Consider the following 22,364-nt stretch of genomic DNA (forward strand, 5'->3'; position numbering starts at 1 on the left):
GATAGTTTAAGCTGGATATGAAGCCCAAGCCTGGGCTTAAATAGAGATCCTGGACCTATGGGCGGAGGGTGTGGATGGTGACCATGGGAGGTGTGTTAAGGCCATTAAGGCTATTAATGCACTTCAGGATCACAATACAGGTTTCTCTCATCTTTGCAGAATGTGCTTACATGGGAGAATATCTCTGCTGCTGGGATAGAAAGGAGCTGTCAAACTCACACAGGAGAATTAAGGTAAATACAAACTGTTGAGATTACTTGTCCCAATTATCTTCCTCAGTTTAAGCAGTTCAGCACACAAACTTTAGGGATTAAACATTCCCATAGGGCCTGGTTCCTTCTAGAAACTTGTGCTACCTTTCTACTTCATCTACTCTTAGTGTTTCTTTGAGGAGCTATTTCTCTAAATTTTCAGACCAAAGCATTGCAGCCAGCATGGAACCACTTACTGGAGGTGATGGTTTTGTTGTAAGGTTTTTTTTTCCTCTCAGCTGGCTTGTTTGTTTTAATTTCGTTTGGTTTGTTTTTGGGGTTTTTTAAAATCCCTGGCAAGCAGTTTACTTTCCACAAATAATGCCTGAGAATTTCAGACCTGGACTTCAGACCAATACTTAAATGGGAGGAAAAAATCCCAACACACATCTCCCCCCCCCGGCCCCCCAACTTTCCAAGTGTTTAAAAAAGCATTTAAATTATGTTTCCACTTTAAAAATTGCTTTAAGAAGGGCTGAAAATGTTTAAGTCAAAGTAAAATATTTTAAACAGTGTCAAATTGAATATTTCCATTTGCACTGAGTATTTTTTTTTTACTTAACAAGAAAAACTTAGAAGTTAGCCTTTAGTGTTAGGCTGTTATTTTCTTGAATGTTTTCATTTTACTCTTAAAAATGATAATTATTTATATAGGTCATGCTATATTATTTTTTTCCCAAAGGGGAAATCAAGTTTTCATGGGAAGTGACTTAGCGGGATGAAGTGTTCTGTGCTTCCCATGAGGTTAAAAGTTCAGTCAGCTTTATCCCTTGTCATGTTTACTGTACACACCTTTTGACTTCCTGCTCAAACTGCAAAATGGTGTGTATAAACAGCACCCAAACAGACAGGAATTGCTAAAAATATGGAGAGAAAAAGAGTTCTATTAAGTGGTTAGTAGGAACGACTTTTTGATCCAGAGTCTCAGGTTGGACAGAAAGGCAGAAGTGTAACATCCCTCTGCTGATGCTCCTTCTGCTTGTCCACAGTATCAGGACGCTTGTTAAGTTTGCTGGCCAAGAGATCACCAGTTAGCTATTCTTCATTGTGCTGAAACCCAGCTAAAACAGATGATCAGTGGGGAGATAACTGCAGGAGGCTGTGTGTTCAGAACTGAGATGGTAGTTCAGATCTCACTTCTATCCTCACATACAAGTGTGTAAATCTGAGTTCATGCCACCATGAACTCAAAGATTTACAATCACTTATTCCACCAGCAGCAAAAGGTCCAAAATATCTCAGCCACTGCTGCAGTCTGCACATTGAGAAGTACAACCTCTATAAAGAGCCAGAAAACCTCTTCCAGTATTGGAGATACAACTTGATAGCCAGCATTAAGTATGCGAGATATGATAGATCTGGTAGAGGAGAAAACTGCCAATCTCAAATGTCTTTTGTCAGTACAACTCAGCAATACAAACCTGCAGGGTGATACTGCAGGGCACGTACACTGCTAGGGAAGTATTTACCCCCTTTTTGGCACTCACAGAAGGAACTGCTAGGCAGATGGAGCTAAGAGCAGCCCAGGCTCAGGATATGTCCATTACTCAATTATCATCTAATTATCTATTTATATTTTATAGACACTACTTAATAGTTTCTATCTATTTCAACAAATGTTTGTCCTTTCCTCCTCTTCATTACTGTCTGCAGAACTGCAGACTTTGCCTCCCTCCTGGGGAGGAGTGACGGTGAGCTTAGCAAACAGTACAAATAAAAATGATGGGTGCTAAAATGTCATGCAATGTAAAATGTAATGAAGACATTCCCTTGTGCCCATCCTGCCAGGCTGTCAGTGCAGGCAAGAAATATTTTTCTCAGTCACAGAGAGCAGTGGGTCGTTTCTCCCTCGGCTCCCCAGCTCTCACCGGGATGCCTCCCCGGGAGGGATGCAGGGCACAGCAGGTGGTCCAGCACGCCGCTGCCCTCAGGACCACCGCTCTTGGTATTTCTTCCAGCGCAGAGGAAATCCCGCTGAATCAGGCTCAGCTCCTGATCTGATCCTTGTCGAGTCAAAGCATCTGTTGAGCGCACGGCACCGGAGGAAGCCGCAGCTCTGGAGCGGGGCTGAGCGCTGCTCCCTGAAAGCGGCACATTGATCACACGGCCGCGTGGCCAATTAGCGGCAGGAGCCAGGGCCAGCCCTCGTGTCTGCGCGCTGGTGATCTATCGGCAGTAATTACCGAGACACTTAATGCCTAGTTTGGATGGGAATTAATTCGAGGCCGGATAAATAATGTATTAGGGCTTATTCAGCCCCGCGTGAAGCGTCGCCCCCGAGCCAGGGCTGGAGCGGCGAGCGGCGGTGGCGGCGATGAGCGGGGCGGCGGCCGGAGCCGGGCGCTGAGGCTGCGGGCAGCGCCCAGCCGGGAGCATGCTGAGCCCCAAGATCAGGCAGGCCAGGAGAGGTGAGTGTGCGACCCGTGCCCCTCGCGGGGTGGGGACGGAGACCATTGCTGGCGCGGGGAAACTTCGCGGCGGCGGACAGCCTGTACCGCTGCCCGCGGAGTGTCCCCCACCCCGGCTGCAGTGGCTGCTGCCCCGCTGGCTGAAGCCAGCCCTGGGGAGGGCAGCGGAGTGACTGTTCGGGGAGAAGGAAGCAGAAGGAAGCAGAAGGAGGAGGAGACCTGTGCTGATGTTCACCAACGTGGTCTGCAATGTCTGGAATGAGCAGCAGGGATAAATTAAAAAAAAAAAAAAAAATGTACTCTGTCCTGGGACTCGACGTAGTCTTTTCACCCCTCTACTGGTTGCTAATGCTGTGTTTCTAACGCTGAATTCATTATAACGGCTGGAGACAGGTGTGCCTGGTTTACCTGCAGCATCTTGGAGAAGCAGTTTGCTGTAGCACATTATCCTTGCAGGGCTGGAAGCAGGAGGTGGAGATACTATTTCTGTGAGCTGTGGGCAAGACAAAAGGAAGGAAGGAAGAAAAACCTGCCCTGGGTTTGCAACAGCTGCTTTGAGCAGTCATTCGGAGCTGCGAGGTATAGTGTGCCATGTTTGTAAAGCAGTGAGCTGGGGCTGGGCACAGCCGTTGTCTCGATGTCAGGTCACCTGGAAGAGATGTTCTGGCAGGGGATGTATTCTGTGATCTTCAGGGGCAGCACCAGTTCCTCATTTGACATGGCATTTGTAAATTATCATTGCCACTCACAAACTAATGACAGTGTCAGAGGGATATCTTCCTGCATATTGGAAACAGATTAGATTAATGTAATTTAGGACCTAAAGCAAACACAGAAGAGTATGTAAAGATTAGGGTTTTCTTCAGCCATGCCAGCATTTTTTAAAATAGGAAAAGTGTCACTGCTTCTAGCTACTGTGATTCTGAGACAGGTACTTTCAGCCAAATGTCACTGCATTGTATATTGAAGCCATATTACGTGATTAAAAGTCCTTAAAATGCCATCAGCCCATTAAGTAGCTGTTAGCATCTTGGAAGGAAGAAGCTTCCTGCCATGTGGAGGTGTCAGGATCAGATATTTACTGCCACACCCACAGTAAAGTCATAAGTACTTATTTTTTAGTTACACAATGTTGTAGAAGTTCAGCAAGCCTTTTGTAGATGCTGCCTCTTTGCCATCCCCCTTCTAAGGGAATCTTTTCATATATGTTATCCAGCATTCCTGGCAGCTACTATAGCTCTGATGAGACAAGCTAGATGATGCTGCTAAGGTTGTACCGGAAGGCTGTGTCATGCCTGCCATTCTTCTGCTTTCTTCAAACCACCTGGAAGAGACTAATTTGTGCACTAATATATATTGAAGTCTGGTTATGGGACAGACATGTGTCACTGTTGTACCAAGAACAGCGAAAAACTACACGAGTCCAGTTTCAGGATAAGTGGCCAAAATGGCTATATTTAGTTATATAAATCAGCTTATATAGCTTTGTTCACAAGGGTGGCATGACACTATTGGTCCCTTGATCAACCACCTTCTAGAATGATTGGTGGAGGCTTTACAACACCCATTCAAAATATTTTCTTCAGTGTACCATAACAACTTGGAAAACAAGTTTGCAAGTGCAAGATAAAGCCTTGGTTTACAAAAACCTAAAATTGTTTCTCACTTAGCTTGCATGAGAAAGAAAAACTTCACAGGATGCTGTAGCAGCTGGAAAATTCCTCTGCTCCTAGCTTTTTAGTATCCACAGACATGCTAGATTCCTAGGGGCTATTGATACTTAGGGGACAAACTATAGTGTACCTTTGTGATTCTATTTGTAGCAGTACATGTCATTCTCTCTGGGTTTGTTCTGTTTGGTTCATTAACTGTGCAGTGCTAAGTTTATTTCTGGATGAATTTAAAACTCATGAAAAGAGCTGGGATGCTGGGTTTGGAAACTCCGGGAATTTTCCTACTTTTGCAATGCTGTGGCAAAGCACTGGTAACCTCTATCAAAGCCTACCAAGTAGGACTTAATCCTGCAAGGTTCTTCTATAGCTCTTGTTCACAGGAACTGTAAACAGGCCATTCTGAAGATGCTGAATGCTTCTTGAAGGTAAGTGTCCCACCTTGCAAGATTGAGGTGAATGGGAAGTGGTAGTTCATGCTCCCTGGAGTCTCAGCTGGGATTGCAGTGAAGATTCAGGTGATAAACAGTGGACAAACATTATTCAGAAGGCTGTGAGAATGTTCTGCTTGCAGTGAACATCAACAAGGGCCATTGATCTGCTGCAAGCTGCTGCATGAGTTTGGCTGACTTTTCAGAGCAGTGACTGTTAATTCTGCCATTGAAGACTTCGTTGTGTAAGGGAGGCAATGTGACTTCTCTGAGCAGACGGATTGAAGAGAAGGGACAAGGAAGGATACTCAGGGTACAGCCTGTAATTTTACTTCAGTGTGACAGAAGGCAGCAATGTGGCTGAATCTAGGGATGTCCATGTATTTGTAGAGTTCTTGAGGTTCAAACCCCTATGTGTGTGTGGCTAGTTGGCTCTTTGCTTCAGGCTCCCAGCATTTGTGCAAATAGGAATTCTTCAGCAACTTCTCTTTTATTTCCAGTTCTCTGCTGAGAATGTACCTTTAAACATTGAATTGTGATGCTGTCATTTTTGGTTGAGTTGTAGACTGTCCTTAAGAAAGCTCCTGGGTTTAAAGGCATTCAAGCTTTTGAAAATGCGGTGTCTAGACTTGAGCCTGAGATCCAGGGTATAGTTCCTAATGTCTGTGAAAAGGACAGTAGAGAACAAAGATAATTTGCTTTATTAAAAGTAACTATTAAGTATAAGGCAGTCCTTGCCGTTCCGCCAGCAACCTCACATCTATGACTCAGAAATCAGCATTCAGAGGTACATGTTCTTTTCATAAGATCTAGGAAGGTGCAAAATCTCACAGACTGAAAATCTTAATGTGCACAAATGGGCCTTCTGGGAAATCATTCATTCTGGCTGGGTCTGAATGGATTTTGCATTATTTTTTCATCTATAGGGGTTCATGCACAGCAATTGGCCGAGTCCAGGATCCCAAAATGAGTGACTGCAATGGAAAACATCTATTTTCATATTCTTTTTATGTGATGGGGCATAAAAATATATCCTCGCAGAGTGGAAGCAAGAGAACTTTCCATATGGATTGGAGTGAAGGCAGTTTTCAGACTACATTCTTCAGTCCCAAGCATTTTTGTTTCCTTGTTTTTAAGAGATTAAAAAATGAAACAAAGCATTTGCTCCTTGGCTTGAAAAGTCCCAAAATGGTTACACCTGCCCAGTTGCATTTAAATGTGCTAGAAAATGGAAGCTGGAGTGACTACAGGCTTATGCATTTGTATTTTAATGAGTGATGTGATTGCCCTCTATAGAAAGAGAGTTAGCCTGCTGCCATGATATATAATTTACAGTATTCCTGTCTTCAGCACTGTCGGTCTCAGTTGTAGAGGCACCAAGGATAATCCTTGTCTCCTTAGTAGGACCTTGTACTTTTGGGTGACACTCTGACCTATTATTTCTGTTTGTGACATGCTCTTACATATGTTACAGTATGTTGAAAGTTTTCCTTACAGTCATAACAATTAAACTTTTGTTTGTCTGTTTTAATTAAAACTTAGAGCCTGGGAAAAGTGATGGGAAACATTTTGGTTAGTTAGGCTGCTGCAAATGTACTGGTATCCTTCACATGCCTGTCGTAGAACTGGGTTATTTCCCTCATGCTGTGTGAAGAACCATCCCTTCACCAGCCAGTGAAAGATGGAAAAGAGGAGCTCTCCTGTGTCTAGTGCCTCTCACCAAAAGCCACCTTAGCACCTGCAGCCTCAGCTCTGCACAGGGCAGCACCGGTGCCTCCACAGCCCCACGCTCAGCTCTGGTTTGAGGGGCTGGTGCTGTACACAGCTATCCCAGAGCACTTGGGAGGCCAGCGCCTTGGCACCTCCAGCCTACCAGGCAAATGGTAACACCCAGTTTCTTACTCCTGGAACCAAGGTAAACAGCCCTGAAGCTGTGAACTCCTCCAAACACTTCCTTCAGCCCTCAGAGCCCACCAACATTGCTGGGAGCACACGAGGCCCTGGGGTGGGAGCAATCAGAGTGACTCGTGCAGCTGGCAGAGCAGAGGCACCATTAACGAGGAGCCCACCTGTGAGGGGGCGGTTCACTACCCCATATCCTTAAATAAGTGATCCTTTAAGGCAGGAGAGGCAAGTTCAGGAGCTCTTCTCTGGGAGGTATGTGGGTAAAAGGCAAGGATGAGGTGTTGGTAATTTGGTTTATAGCTCAATTTGGTAGAGGAAGGCATCTCTGAGACCGTGGGGGGGAGGAGCAAGAGGTGGTGGCAGTAGGGCTGCCTGCAGCATAGCCCTGTGTTTTGTTATTTTGCTGTGGAGGAACTTAAGATGAAGCTGCTAAGTCTAAATCCTAAGGCAGGGGTACAGGGGCTGTGGACGGAGGCATTGGGCTGGACCTGGTGCATTGCTGGACTAACTTCCCTGAAGGTAGCATGAAGAAATAGGAGCAGACTAAAGGGTGAAGCGTAGGGGACAAGTAAACTATGAGGGTCCCTTCTCACTATGTGCAGCCCTAGGGAGGTGAATGAAGCATGGAGTTACTTGTGTTCCTCAGTACAGGGTTAGGCTCCTAGCATTGTGCTGTTCTGGTGCAGGGGTGTGTGGCAAGGAGCTGCATTATAAGCTCTGGGCTTTTTTTTTTTTTTTTTTGGTCTCTCTTGTCCTGATTTAGTGGCTATTTGCATATAGAGACAGGGTCAAGGAAGTGATATTTGTGGGATTCTTCAAGAGACGGGTTTGCGTTCTCGCTCTTACTTTGTGGCATGTCCCATGAAGAAGGACATGAGTTGTTCAAAGGTGTAATCCTCTCATTTCTGTAGAGATACTGCTCTCGAATTGGATACATGGTGTGTGCTGGAGTAATTGCTGCTATTGGCAATAGCAGCTTTCTGTCCCTGCCTGGAGGCACAGGCAGGCAGTCATTCTCCTTAGAAAAAGCCCTGAAAAGTTTGCAGGCAGGCACCAGCTTATTAAGCACAGGCAATCTGAATTCAAAATAACGAGCCATAGCTTCACCTCCTGGGGAGGGAAAGGGGCCTTGAGAAAGAGCAGTAATTCAGCTCTGAGGGCAGCTGGATGGCTGGGGAGACCACTTGTGGGGAGGGAATTAAATATTAAAAAATCACGAAGCCATAGGCTCTCTAATTACTCGTAGAACATCACTGAGTGAGTACAGGGTGAAACTGGAAATTAGTGCATAAATAGCACAGTGGAAGCACTACAAATGTTAGCACCTCTCTCCTGAGAGAACAGTCACCTGCTACTTTTACTACCTGTATAAATTGCTCTTAATTGTAAGATTACTGCCAGAATGACTTTCTTTCCTTGCTGGCCTTCCCTTTACATTTATGGTAAATTTTAGGCAAGCACAGCAGCATAAACAACTTAATTTGTTTTCTTCAGCTCTCTGCAGTATGGGCAGGGGTAGTTGATGCAATGATAAAGGTTCACTGGTGGGAAACTCCTTCCTGAGGCTGCAGCATGTGCCATCTGCTGAGATGGAAGAGGAAAGGATCTGTGCCTAGACTCTGTCCAGGCCTGCATGTATTTAGGTATTTAAAACTAATATGGGAGAGGGAGGCTCCTACTGACAGTCTTTCTAATATGTATTCCTTCCACCGAGCTTTTCTGTGCATCCTTTGTGCCCAATGAGCTGTAAATTAGTCTTTATGAAGAGTTAAATAGAGGAGATACTACGTTTTTGCTGTGGTTGAAAAAAGTTGCTTGTAATATCCTTCCCCTTAAAAGCAGGTGTTCAGAAATGTTATGCTTCACTAAGATTGTCATCCTGTGCACTGGTATTAGAAAAACCAACCTGTGGTATAGGAAATAAATGACAAGCTGCATATGTTGTTTCTAAGGTGAGAACTGATTCTGTTGCATGGAAAGGGTTTGGGTTCTTTATGATCTCTTTGGAAGAACTGTAGGCCCAGGGTTAATACTTACTCCTTTGCAGACTTCCAGTTTAGGATGAGCCACCTTTGTTTTATTAACCAGTGATGTCACAAATAATGATGAGTCAAATATCTGAGTACTTAGATTCAGAGTATGAATTAATGTAGGAGTAAGAATTCCTATATTTCTTCTGCTTTTGTCCCCTAGATCAACCCTGGCAGTGCAGCAAGTCAGTCAGCTGTTGCATACATAAGGAAGCAGAATTTGTTCACACATTGAAAATAGGTACAACAGTATTGAAATAGGCAAAATGGGCTCTTGGTTCAGTGTTATGCCCTAAAAAGCAGGGTAGGCATGAATACCCTCCTGATCTTTGGATGACTGAAAGAAGAGAAATACAATGTTACGGCTGAATTCAGAGGTGTTTATTGCTGACAGCGGCTGGGTTGTGGTATCACTTCATTTTATAGCCAGTTGCTGGCAAAAGGCCTTGAGAGAGTTTTCTCTACTCTAGATTATTTTTTCAGTCCAGAATAATTTTGAGAAGTGATATCTCATGGAGCAGGGTGGACAAATGTTTGGTGCTCATAACATCAATTTTAGGAATCATTGATGCTAGCAGACACTGCAGTGTCTGAAGAATATGTCCCATGTTTGGCATGGCACAGACAGTATTTAGCAAAAGCATGTGGGTGACTGGAGTGCTTCTGAGGAGCCCGAGTTGTTAGGCAGCAGTGGACCTATGTTTATGCTGCATCTGTAGTGCTGTAGAGCTACAATCTTGATCAGGATTCCACAGTATTTGATGATGTACAAACTCAGGCCACAGTCCCAGCTCCAAACTGAGTGTTACTGTGGTCAGCATTTTTTTGTTAGCTCCTTAATCTACTGTGGCTGGAAGGATTATTAAAAAGTAATAGTCATAGCCATAGAAAGGACTGCAAGGGGCTGCTGCTGATTGCAGAGGGAGTACAAGTATTCATTCAGCCTTCCTTCTGTGACCTGATTTGACTCACTAAAATAGCAGCAAGAAAAAAATCTGAGAACTTTCTACCATTACAGTGAGCAACTTCTCTTATAAAAAGGTCTCACCTTGTTAGTGTAGTGTGGGAATGTAAGGCTGAGTGTATTGGCAGATAGAAAGAGCTGAGTGGAAGTAGAAGGAAAGGAATAAGACTTTTTTCTTCTGGCAGTGGTAAGCTGTAGCTTAGTGTGGTTGTCCATGGGACTACAAGAGATGCAACAGAGATGCCTTCAGCAGTGCTTGTCAGGTATGCAGTTCTAACCAACCAGATGGAGAAGATGTACAGCTTGCAAGAGGTTGTGCCAGAGTTCAGTGGGAGTGGAGAGCTGGTGCTTGGGTTTGCTAGATAGCTTTGTAGTCCGCAGTATGCAACAAGTGCATGTGCTTTAAAGCAACACATCAATTAGAGACGACCTAAGTGCTGATCTGTCCTCTGAATAGTCTGCAGTGGATCCAGATGGAAGATCTCAGAGGATGGTGCAGATAAAGGGACTGGAAAATACGGTCTTTTGCTGGGAGCAGTTTCTGTACTTGTTCTTACACTGTCAATATGGTCTGTAACTCTGGTTTTGCAGTAACAAAGGACATGGGCTATTTCACTTTACTAGATAGTAAATTGGTACGTCAGTCTGTTGTAGCAGAAGAAGTCAAGCCATCATCTTTCCATCCTGGCACTTATCCATGATCTAATGCTGGTGGTTTGAAAAGACTGGCATGGCTTTGTGTATTTGCAGGGTGCTTTTGAGAACAGCTGGTGGCAGGTTACCTGCAGTATTTAAGGTTTGTTCATTGACAGTTGTCAAAATTACTACCTATTCCTACAACCTGAAACAGAAATTCAAATTATTTTGCAAATACAAGGTTAAACTCTTTAAATAACTGTTCTGTGGAGTTGAGACCTGCTGGCCTTCTTGCTGATAGTGACAGCAAATTAAGTTCGGGACTGCTTTGTACAATAGCTGAAAGGTCTCCAGTGTGAAATGTCAACCAGCAAACCAATGCCCCTTTATGGATAGCAGTGTATTGCCAAAATACTTAGCTTTTCCTGAAGTCCAGCATGCCATCAATTTGTAACAATAATTTGAAGATGAATGTCAGTTGTTCTTCAGGAGAAAATGATTAAATTATTCCACTGTCTTTATGTTTTGTATTGTGTGGGGTGGATTGCATTGATTATCAAATATACTTGGGTTTTCCTTGACTTGTGGAAAGGTTCTGCATTAATGTTTATCTGTTTGTGCTACTGTATGTGTGTTCTCTGATGTAATAAAGACAAGGCATTGCCAGGTCATTGGTTAGTATATCTCATGGAAGCCTTGAACTTTGTGTTACTTGAAAAGAGGACTAAGATTGAAGCTGATTTTTTTTTTTCTTTCTTCAGTCTTATCCCCCTGATGCCATGTTTCGATAAACGACCTGCATACTTTTGAAAGTAACTCTGCTCAGTAAAGTGGCTTTTATGGTCACATCACCCAGGTCACTGGAGTATAAAATTATTTTTCTGATTTACAGTGTGCTTTATACAGAGCTGGCTATGCCATTTGTAAGGTGGTGAAAAGTCATGGCTGTTGAACACCACAAAGAAGTCCAAGATTAATTTCTTCATTCTAGCCAGGGAGCGAGCAACTTCCCTCAAACTAGAGTGTCTTTGCCTCGTTTCTGACTGTGTTCCATAAATGCTGTGCCAGTGGAACAGAGGCATTGTTTTTCTACATATTCTACAAAGGAAATACTGTGATCTTGTTGAAGATAGATGGAAAACCTGAGTCAGCTGTGATGACCCTAAAAAGGCTATAGGCAACTTGTAATGTGTGTTGCTGTGCCTGAGCTTACGGCACGGTGGGGCTACACAGCTTTCAGAAGCAGATCCAGTTATGTGTATTCCAAGTGTTGTTTGGGTGTGCCTAACCTGCTTACTGGCAGGAAATCCTGCCTCCCTTTCTGCCAGGTACTGTCAGCATGTTCACCCTTAAAAAGTGCTGATATGAAGCATTTATACAGTCCAGTGTTATTCTTCAGAACTCCTTGGTGCACATGGAGTTTGCCAGTGAAAAAGCACTGACTGATCTGGCAGTGCAAGACATGCGAGAACAACCTTTACAAAATAGCACACATCTTAAAAGCAGAACCCTCAGCTTTTGGACTTTGAGAGGAGATGGAACTGTGTTCTGGAGATAGGGTGTTCCTTCATGGACAAGTCTAGTTTCCCAAGCCATTTGGGCTCCTTTGTGGGCATTCATCTTTTCTTGTCAGAGTCCTTCATGCTGGCTCAGATTCTTTAGCCATAGCCGAAATATGTTTTTTGGTAATCTCCTTTCTATTCAGACCTTTCTTCACCCCCTCCCCCCTCCCCCCCCCTTTGGTATTTTTTTGCTCAAAAGGCTATCTATGTGGTTGGGGGGCAGGGTTATTTGGGTTTGGTGATTGTTTTTAAACAGAATGTGCTTACCTACAGGTAAATAATGTATAACCAAAGTTTCTGCTGTTCAGTTAAGGGCTGAAAGGTATTTCAGACTGTGAATATAGCCAATTTCTAACAGCAGTCATCCCTAGTCTGAGAGTGAAATTACAGTGGTTTATAGTATAGTATATTGTACTAGTTTATGTTGGATTTTACATTTATGAACTGGTTTTTGGGAATGCAGTTTTTCTTGCAGGAATTTAATAACAAGTAAATATTTATACAAACAGATCCACCAATCCTTCAGACTTTAAGTTTTTTTTTTTTTTTTTTTAATCTGGTTTGGTACTTTCAGTCTGGTTTTCCAACCACTGCAGAAAATACAAGTTAGTAGACAAACATATATAAAGCTGTCTCCCTGCTTTTCCTTTGGTTGGACTGTAATGTTACAGAACTGCTTCCAGTGTAATGCCTGCATAGGGGTTTTTTTTGAAAAAAAAAAAAAAACAAACAGAAACAGGTTTCCAGACCCTTTTATTTTTTCCTTTCCTGTTTTTATTTTGGCTGAAAGAGAACCAGATCAAGGGAACGAAATAGAACACAGCACATCACTTTGCTCTATAAAATGTTCTGAGCAGACAGGTGCAGCTTTATTGAGTAGAAGTGATGGAGCACAAGCTGGCTCTTATGGTAGTGTTTCTGAATGTGGCAATTGTCATCCTGATCACAAAATGGGAGCAGGTACATGACTGTGTAGCACCTTTTTGTTTCTGTAGAGATTGCTACTCTGTCTTGAGGGAACTAAAAGCCCTTGCCAGTTCCTTAGAAATATTAAATATTCTGACTAATTTCTTTGCTTATTGTGTTTCAAGATGCTTAATTCTCAGATTGTGCTGAGGAAGTATCTTGGTTTTGTTTGTGCTTACTGACTCTGGTATCTTAGCAATCAAATTCAAACATAGATATGGTTGTGAGATGGATACAGAAAAATCTAAACCAAGTATTTTATTGCCTACAATTCAGTGAAAGGAAATTCAGGCATATTACTCATGTTTCCAGTGAATCCTTTTTATAAGGCCAAATTTGAATTGAGTAAACCAAGTGAGAATATTTTTTATAGTATGGGAAACCACTTCCCTTTGTGGCTAGTGCTTTAAACAGACTATATTAGAAATAATATGTAGTGTCACTGTGTCATCAGACTGAAGGAACACCAGAGCAAAGTGCCTTTATTGTAGGACAGTTTGTTGGCCAGAATCAATTATAATGACTATATTGATTTTAGCTAACTGCCTATGAAATTTCAAAAGATTACAACTTTAATTGATGTTGAATTGCATTGAGTTGATTGATTTCCATGTCTGGTTTAAGCAAGTACTTACTGAGTGCTCAAATCTCTAGTGGTGTTCAGAGCTGGGAGAGGGAGAGCAGAAGAGATTGTATAATGTTGCCAGGCAGGATTGAACTCAGGAAGGGGGGATGGTATGGATAGGGAAGGGCAGATGTTGTCTCTGTTATGTGCATATTCAGGGTAGAAAATAGATGTGATGAGAAAGCAGGAATGTGGATATTGCTTGGAGGCAGGTCTAAGTTGTAGAGGAACTCTTGTAGTGGTGTATGGCCCTCTGGATAGGGATCGCTGCCTCTGTAAGGAATGGAAGTGTGGCTCCATCCAACTTGACCCACCCACTCCTTAGGATAATCTTGGATTTTACCATTAGAGGCATGACAATCAAGTGTGGTGTTTTGGAGGGGAGTTTGTTTAGTGTAGTCTCAGGCATTTGCACACTGAGTGTTAAGCATTGCTTCACTGCCTTTGCTTGTATTCCTCCTCTCATATTCATCTCGATATGAGAACTTCCATATGCCAGTGTCACTTCCAGTCACAGGAGTATTTTCAAGGTCTGTAATTCTGATTCTTGCCTTACACAATGATTTACCATCCCAAAATGGCTCGACTCGTTAGTGCCACCTATGTGTTTGCCTGGTCTGTTGTTACCTTGCCGTGCTACAATTAACCTGGAGTGGGCGTGGTGTGGGTATGTGGTTGGCATTTCAGTACTACTGCCGTGCTGTGCAAATGAATCCCAAACCTTTATCCGTGGAGAGTTTGAATCCTTTCTACACTGATTTCTGTTTAGAACTTATGCATATGGCTAAATCAATAATCAACTAATGACAATGTGAAGAGCGAAACCAACCTGTGTGGCGTTATTGAAAAAGCATTACTGGATCAGAACTCCAGAGCATGTAATGTATTTGCTGAGTTGTGAGTCTGATTTATTGATTTGTTTTCTTCCTTATGTTCTGCTGATTCCATAATTCTGTTAAATAGATGAGCACAAATAATATATTTCTACCATTAAGAATCAAGGTCTTGATGTACTGCATCAGATTATAGAAGTAGATATTTTGATCTCAGTAGTCTGAGATAGCTGCTGCTTTAAAGGCAGGCTGTGCTCATCTGTAAAAGTTTTCTTCTGGCCTCTATGCAATTATTGTATTCTGTAAAGCATGCAATATAAGCATCAATGCTGTTAATAGCCATAAATAATTCCTCTTTCTAAAAATTTCTATCTGATCCATGTTGTTGACTTGCAGATGAAGTTGCTAAGTATCTCCCTAATGAAATTAACTATTACAGTCACGACCAGAAACTAAGGAAATGGAAAGCTAAGACAGCATGAAGAATTAACAATCGTAGCAATTGACTGAGATGTGGTGCTGCATAAAATAAAATAAGAAAAAGATCTGCATTCTCCAGAGACTGATTGTGAAAGCTTTAAGTCTTGGCTAAAATAAATAATTACTAGGTGAGCTGTACAAGTAGTACCAAAGCAGGAGTGAGGGAACATACAAGGTAACATATTTGGGGTTATTTCAAAGCAAGATGTTTGATGTCTTTTGTGAGGTCTGTGTCAATATAGATGGTAGGTTTCCAGTTAAATAAAATGAATTTCTTAGAGGGAGAGGTAAAGTAGCAGAGGGTGTATATACTACATGCAAGTCAGGAAAACTGGGGGCTGATGGCATTTTCATGCTTAAGTTGGAGAGTGCTAAGGTACTTCAGTGTGGAGATAGTCTAACATTACCAAAATCCATCTTTCAGTAAGCACCTAATTGGTTACTTTAATAGCCAAGATGTTGCCTAAGAACCATTATAGTGCCTTTGATAAAAACAAATGTTTGGGATATTTATTTTTGTAATGACACAGTTTGTAACATGAATGTGGAATGGAATCTGGACAGTCTAAACCAGATTACAGTTTGATAATAATTGTAAAGTGTGGCCTGGGATGAGGCAGAGAAGTTTCATTTGACTCAGTTCCTATGGACCTCTGCAATAGAGATTTAAACATGACCAGTGAGTTTTGTTACAGCCTGTGCGTGAGATGGGGTCCTCCACATCCTGATGGGGAGGGGCCAGGTGTTCTGGTACCTCTGTAACCATCTGCCAGAGGTTGCTGTGCTGCCAGAAGGGCCGAATTAAAGCCTGAGGATCTTGGCTGCATGGGGGAAGGTGGTTCTTGATATATTTATGGGAATGAAAATACCTGTCTGAGAGAGCTCAGACCACAGTGAGTGAGCTTAGAGAATATGCCTGGATACATCAAGGCCTGATTTTAAGTGATTTTTTTTTTTTTTTTTTACTATTTTTCTAGTGTGCAGAAATAATCAGAATGAAGGAGTATTGGGTTACTTAGGGGAATCCAAAAGTTGCTGGTAAACTTTACTAATGTAGGACTAATGCTATATATTAGCTCACATTGAATTCAGCAATGTATTTTAGGCATAAATTAAGGGAAGAGTAATTCTGAAAAAGCTGCGATGCTGCAGCAGCACTTCTTACAACATTTCAACTTTTAAATAAATTTTTAAGTGAAACTAAAAACAAAATAAAAACTTAATTTCTTACTGCATGAAACAGTTATAATTTGAAACCTAATTTCTCTTGACTGAGCCACAAGATAAAACCTGTTATTCACAGCTCTGTTGAGAGTAGCAGGATTTACCTTAGCAGTTTAGAGAAATGTAAAAAAAAAATTATATCCTGCCTGCTAGGGCTTGCACTGAGTCTGCAATTTAGGACTAAAAAAGTGATGCCATCTTTTGTCTATAAAACCGGAATTTGTTAGGGTCAGACTTGAGTGCCTTCTGGATGGTTACAGGAGAGGTGAGCGGATCCTTAAGCCAGAGTGGGAGGAGAAAGGATATGAAACTATACAAGTGGAGATTGTGTCACGGAGACTTCTTGATAATGGGAGGATGTGATGCCATTCAGATCTGCCCTCTGCTGAAGAAAACGTTTACTGTGTAGATGTGCTGGTTTATAGTTCTTTATAAAGCAGAACATGATGACCTGACTGCCAGGTCATGAGGAAGGTCAAAGCAGATTTTATCACAGACACCAATGTAATTTCCTTCACTGGATTACACTGAGGAGGCTCTCTAAAGATCTGACCAAAGTCCCTTATCTGCCTCTCCTTATTTTGCAGTTTGCTTCATGGAAGTGAAGAAATAGGATCAAGTTTAATGTTGCAATTGTGATTTTTTTTTTTTTAATTTATTTTTTTTAAATTCCCCAGACACCACAACATCCACATTATTTTTTTCTTTGGTGTATGCTGGCAGTTTCATCACTGTGTGCTGAGGCACCAGGAGCAGAAACCAGGTGGTAACATCAAGGCCATGTCTTAGTTGCCTGAACCCGAAAGAGACAAAACTAGATGGTACTCTGAGAGGCAGAGGGTTGCCCTTTCTTGTGATAGTTTGAATTAGCTGTAGTGTGTCAGGGATACCTGAATAAGAAGCTTCCGTGGTTTTTAGCTGCAGCAGTTCAGTGTTAATGTGAGACATCAGTGATGCAGATTTACTGGTATTTGCCTGTAAACTCATGCCTTGTTCCAAGTGGGCAGTTATAAATTGTGCTTTAAGTTAGCTGAATGCAGAAAATGGGATGGAGCAGGGTTGTGTTAGCTCTAATGAAGGAAAAATGGCATGAAATATTAAATAATATCTGTTATTATAAGATACTTCATAAATCCAGAGGAAGTAGATGTGAAAAAGACCTATGAGGTCACCTAACCTATCTATTCCAGAGAACTGGCTTACTGCCTGCAATATATAATCATTGTGTGCTACTCCAGACTAGTTCTAAATGCCCCAGCTTTAGTACTCTTACTGCAAAAGAGGAGGATAGAAAGGCTGATAGACTTTTCTTCTATTGCATAAACTTTTCCTCACTTGTCTGTTTCTGAAACTCTTCCTCAGATTTACGTGTTGGTTCTTTCCTCTATTTTGTCCTTTTATTTTTTAATTTAATTTTTTAATTTTGTTTTTCTGCTCTAATGCCAGAATGCCCTGAAGAGTGAGATGACTTTAATAATTCTGGATAGCTATGTTATCTCTATGCCTTTTGTGTAGATCACAGTCACTCCTTTGATTGACAATTCTCTTTTTGAATCTTCCCCAGTTTTTAATTTTTTTTCCCCTCTCTCTCCTGTGACAGCTGGTTTCACTGGTTAATCACCCCAGACTGATAGTGTGTGAAGGGAGAGTATTTTTTATACTCTCCTTCTCTTTGTGCCCCCTCACTACACATTTGTACATCCTCATTGGGCAAATATCCCATTAGGAGAGAGCAGTATCACTATTCCCATGTAGAGGTGGAAGGCAGTAATGATTTGCCACAAAGAAAGGTAGTGTGAGCAGTGAAGCCTTAGTGGTGGTATTGTGTCTCTTTACACACCCTGGAGTGAGCAGTACCAAAAAGGTGATGTTTGTCTTGTGTTTGCTGTCATGAACTTGAAAGTACACCCTGAAAAACAAGTACCTGTTCAAAGAGGGAACATGTAATGGTCTGTCCATATCTGAGAAGAAAATGTGGAACAGTTCTTTAGCCTCTCTGAGTGTTCTTACTGTTATTTCTTTGTTTCACTTACTCTGTAATTCTCTTTTCAGCCCGGTCAAGGAGTCTCGTGATGGGTGAACAGATTGGGCCTCCCTCCAGACCATCTTCTCCAAATCCTCAAGAACGTGTGCTGAAGTGTGGCTGGCTAAAGAAACAAAGGAGCATTATGAAGAACTGGCAGCAGCGGTGGTTTGTGCTGCGTGGGGATCAGCTCTCCTATTATAAGGATGAAGAGGAAACTAAACCTCAGGTGTGACTAGAGAACTGTAGGACTTAATGGTTGTGACTTCTGTGATCACAGTCATGCTTTGATTGACAGCTCATTTCAGTTGTTTTCTATCCTCACCAAAACCATACACACTTAAGGAGGTTCAAAGGCAAGAGATGTCACAGGGAGGCTTCTCTACTACCAGACAAGTCATAGAGCTTGAGAAAAGGTTAGAAGGTGTTTATTTACCCACTAGGGCATGCTGACCTCCAAATCTTAATATGGTCATCTATGAGACTGGAGTTTGACAGGAAGAGCTATGGAGTTACAGATTACTGAGGCAGGAGTGATTAACCTTGCTTGCTCAGCTGGGACTTGTTATCTCCCAGTTAATCCATTGTTAGCCATGAGGTGAACCAGCTCAGGGCTGGCTTGTGTGTGTGTGGAGTGCATAGGTTTTGTTACATGCTGAGAATGGGCTGTAATGTGTTTTAGTGTGGGGGGAGACGGGGTGGCTGTTGTGCTATGGGCTAAAGCTTACAGAGGAGATGAAGAATTTCTTATTCATGTTTTTCAAATGGCTGTAAAATTCTATTGCAGCATTTGTGCTAAGGTCTTCCCTAGTTGCTGCAGTAGATTATGCGTCATAATTCACTAGTCATTGTTTGACTGTCAGGCCTTTAACCAGAGTTATTGAACAGAGGGAACATAATTGAATGAGCCAGACAGTGTCCCTGTACTGCTGGCTCCTGATGAGTCAGTACAGGCATTACAGAGTGACAGTCAGCCTGTGTAATATCATCACCATCCACAGACTCATTATGGACAATTATTAAACTGCTTGATGCAGCTGCCTGCTTGACTGTCACACATAAATTTCATTGTAGAGTGAGAATGGAAATTAATATTCCCCTGTGGGCCTGACATGAATATGGTAGATGAATGAGGATGTTGACTGCATCTTATATCTTGCACTCTCCTGATCAGGGCTTTGGTCTATAATTACAGATAGTCTGCTGTGTAAAGGCTAGAGAGATTTCGACTTGATGATGTAACCTGATTACTCAGGATGCTGCCAGTAGCAGCTGGATTTTGCACTTTCAAGCCAAGCACCTTATCTTCATATGCAATGCATGTGGAGAGCTGGGCACTTCTGAACTGTGTCAGTGAACATGATGAGGAATAAACTGCCTCAGGTAATCATGTTGTAAAGGATTTCTTTAACCCTGGCCCTGTTTGGGCGCAGGGTTGCCATACATTTATCACTGTGGGAAGCCATTTTGTATAGGATGATACAGGACTATGTCCTGGCTATTCTTGTAGGAGTTGCAAATTAGATTTGCATCTGACTTCAGCTACGACTGTATGCATCCCATAGGTGAGATGTACTTTTGGGGCTTGTAGAGAGCTGTTGCTTGGGATTCTCTGGAATGAAAGGGTAATGGCACAGGCGTGCCCATGCATCTTAGGAGGATAACTGAGACTCTTTATTGGAAGGACTTCTTTGTTATTGGCCATAGAGATATTTTCACCAGTTGTTATTTATAATAATCCCTCATTTCCCTCAAACCTAAAGGTACTCATGCTTAATTTAAATCTTCTTGGTTTATTTATTAAGTATGGCCTTTAAGCTTGTGTGTAAAAACTAAATCAATAGTTTCACCAGAGTTCCCATTGATCTTTTGCCTACTTGATTATTTATACATACTCTGGAAGAGAGTTGTATTCTTGTTGTTTACTTGATAAAGTCAAATGAGATTTATGACATAATGTTTCAAAAGAGAAACATGAAACACATCTTTTTGTTTATGGATGTTGCGTTGCCTATTTTTATGAAAACCTGTTCTTTCAGATTCTTAGAGAAAACTGTAGATACTCTTCCTTTAATAATATTGCTGAAAAGGTGGAACTGTAATCTAATGGCAGGAGAATCATGTAGGCTTTCTGAAGAGGAATTATTCTTGTCTTTAATGGACAGAGTACTGTTGAAGGTGTGTATATTTGTGTGCCACCTGACAGTTGCAGTTGCACAGCCCACTCCATCAGACACCAAACGTTAGAGGGTAGACTTGCAGCCATTGCTTTTCTTCAGAGTTTTCTTTTTTTTTTTTTGCCCCCATGAGGACAGGGGGAAGTGAGGACTGACTTGCAAAGAGCTTTTGATGCTGCTACTGACTCTGTCAATATATGTGTGGGTTTTTTAAGTAGCTTTGGGCTCATTTCTATTCCCAGGAAAGGAGACAGCAGGCACCCCTCCCCAATTTCCAGGGGAACAGAAGTCACTGCAACTAATTCATTAACCTTCCTTCAGTATTGGCTTGGCATGATAAAAAGCTTTAATGCATCTGCAGTGGGCTTGAATTTTGTGCTTTAGGAAACAGCATAATTTTCTAGAATGTGTTCTGTCCATTGGACTCTAAAGATGATGTTTTTATACAATACTTTTTGATACCATTCGGAGTAACTTCAGATGCATTTTTGTCAAGTTGCCTTTCCAGTGTTTTCCTGTCATCTTTGGAATGTCTTCAGTTTATCTTTGAATTTCAGTGAACGTCAGAGTCAAATTGCAGGGCAACAGAATTGGAAGGAAAGGGTGTTGAAGGTTTATCCTGTTGTGTTGACTTATTTTACCTCAATTTTAAATCTTACAACCATTCTTGAGAAACCACTCAGCATGGATTTTGCTAAGTGCCCTCCTACACTGTGTCCTTCCATAGTCTTATCCTTACACTAGCAGGGGACAGGAACTGAGCCTTTACACTGTTGAACAAAGCATCTGTAGGAAGATGTATTCCCAAGGAGCAAAGCTATGGAAGTTATACTGAATAGCAGCAATCATAAGTAACATATCTGGCCTCATTATTTTAGAGAGAAGATTGCAAAGGTCATATGATGAGTTGTCTTCTGTTAGTTGAAATTCTGGATAGTCTGTCTCATGAGACACTAATTATGTTTCTCCATTATATGTGGATCTGCAAACTGACAAATAGCATAACTAGAATTTGTTTTGATTACCAGTGTTATAATGGTCAAGTGTGTCTTGGATTTGGTTGTTGCCAGATTAGTAAACATGCATAGCTACATTCTCATTAAACCAGGGATATGTGTGAAAAAACCTGACTGAAACAGCTGTCTTCGTTTTCTCTTCAGCAAGAAGAGATGCTTTGGAACCAGTTTGCATTCCAGGGCAGTTTAGTGCAGGAGTGGGAACTGCTGATTACCTTCTTCATGGCTTAACTCTTGAGAGTCCCAGTTCTTACGGTATTTTGTCTGATTATGCATATGTCCTGAAGAATGTTAACTGGAAACCCTTTAAAATATCAGAGATTAAATGCTTGTTTCACTCTTGTTACTGGACAAGAGCTTCCTGTGGTATCTTTTTCAGCTTTTCCATAAAGACCATTTTGCCCACTTTGAAGATACTCTGTCACCAGCTATCCAGAATTCCCAAACTGGAATACGTTGTGTTAGTTATGCTTGGGCTCAAAGTGGAAATGAAGCTGAATACTGGCAGCATTTGAACTTAGGAAGTAAAAAGGCTCCGGTTTTTTTCTAGGGAAGCTACAGTCTTTTGGATTAAAAGGGTAGTCCATTGCCTTGCAAACCCGAATTAGCTGCTCTCTTCTAGTATCTCCCTGGGAACTTCTGTGTACTGAGGATCTCTGGAAAATTGGCCATTTTATTCAAATGCATGCTGCAACCAGAAATTCAAGTGTGTAGGAAGAGCAGATGTAATGTGAGATAAAACTTTTGCAAGGGATAATTAGTTACGGAAACCAAGGAGAATCACTTCTGCGTGCTCAGAGTAGTGTTATTCCAGAGGAAAGAGCCTTTAACCAGCAGTGTCCAGTGTGAGAGAAAGGACAGTGAAGCAGGTACATGACCAGCTCAAATCTTTTCTTGCTCAGAACTGTAGAAAGGTGTTGGGCTCAGTAGATGAGCAGGACTTGAATTTACTATACATTTCATCATCCTTTCCTTACCCTTTTAGTGGCCTTTCCCTTTTCACTAATGTTTGTGTCCATTACAGGGTTTGATACTACTGCAAGGCAGTCAGGTGAATGAGCTGCCACCTAATCCTGATGAACCAGGGAAACATCTCTTTGAAATTACCCCAGGTATGCCAGCATTTCTTTGTGCTTTCAACATAATATCACCTCATTCCCATC

At 41.9% G+C, this 22,364-nt stretch overlaps 1 protein-coding gene across 4 annotated transcripts in view; it reads left to right on the plus strand.

Moving 5' to 3' along the window:
* Positions 1-2,369: 2,369 nt before the first annotated feature.
* Positions 2,370-22,364, plus strand: part of ARHGAP22 (Rho GTPase activating protein 22) — a 135,177-nt gene continuing 115,182 nt past the window's right edge. The window contains exons 1-3 of one of the 4 annotated variants that reach the window (XM_032116209.1): positions 2,370-2,659; positions 18,038-18,237; positions 22,226-22,313. In XM_032116209.1, the coding sequence (XP_031972100.1) occupies positions 2,626-2,659; positions 18,038-18,237; positions 22,226-22,313 (322 nt within the window). In that variant the 5' untranslated portion in view covers positions 2,370-2,625. Of the gene's footprint in view, positions 2,660-14,314; positions 14,346-18,037; positions 18,238-22,225; positions 22,314-22,364 lie in introns of those variants that run through there. The other 3 variants (XM_032116211.1, XM_032116212.1, XM_032116210.1) reach the window with 3 other exon arrangements.

This window comes from Corvus moneduloides, chromosome 8, assembly GCF_009650955.1.
Source record: "Corvus moneduloides isolate bCorMon1 chromosome 8, bCorMon1.pri, whole genome shotgun sequence".
NCBI classification, from domain to species: domain Eukaryota; kingdom Metazoa; phylum Chordata; class Aves; order Passeriformes; family Corvidae; genus Corvus; species Corvus moneduloides.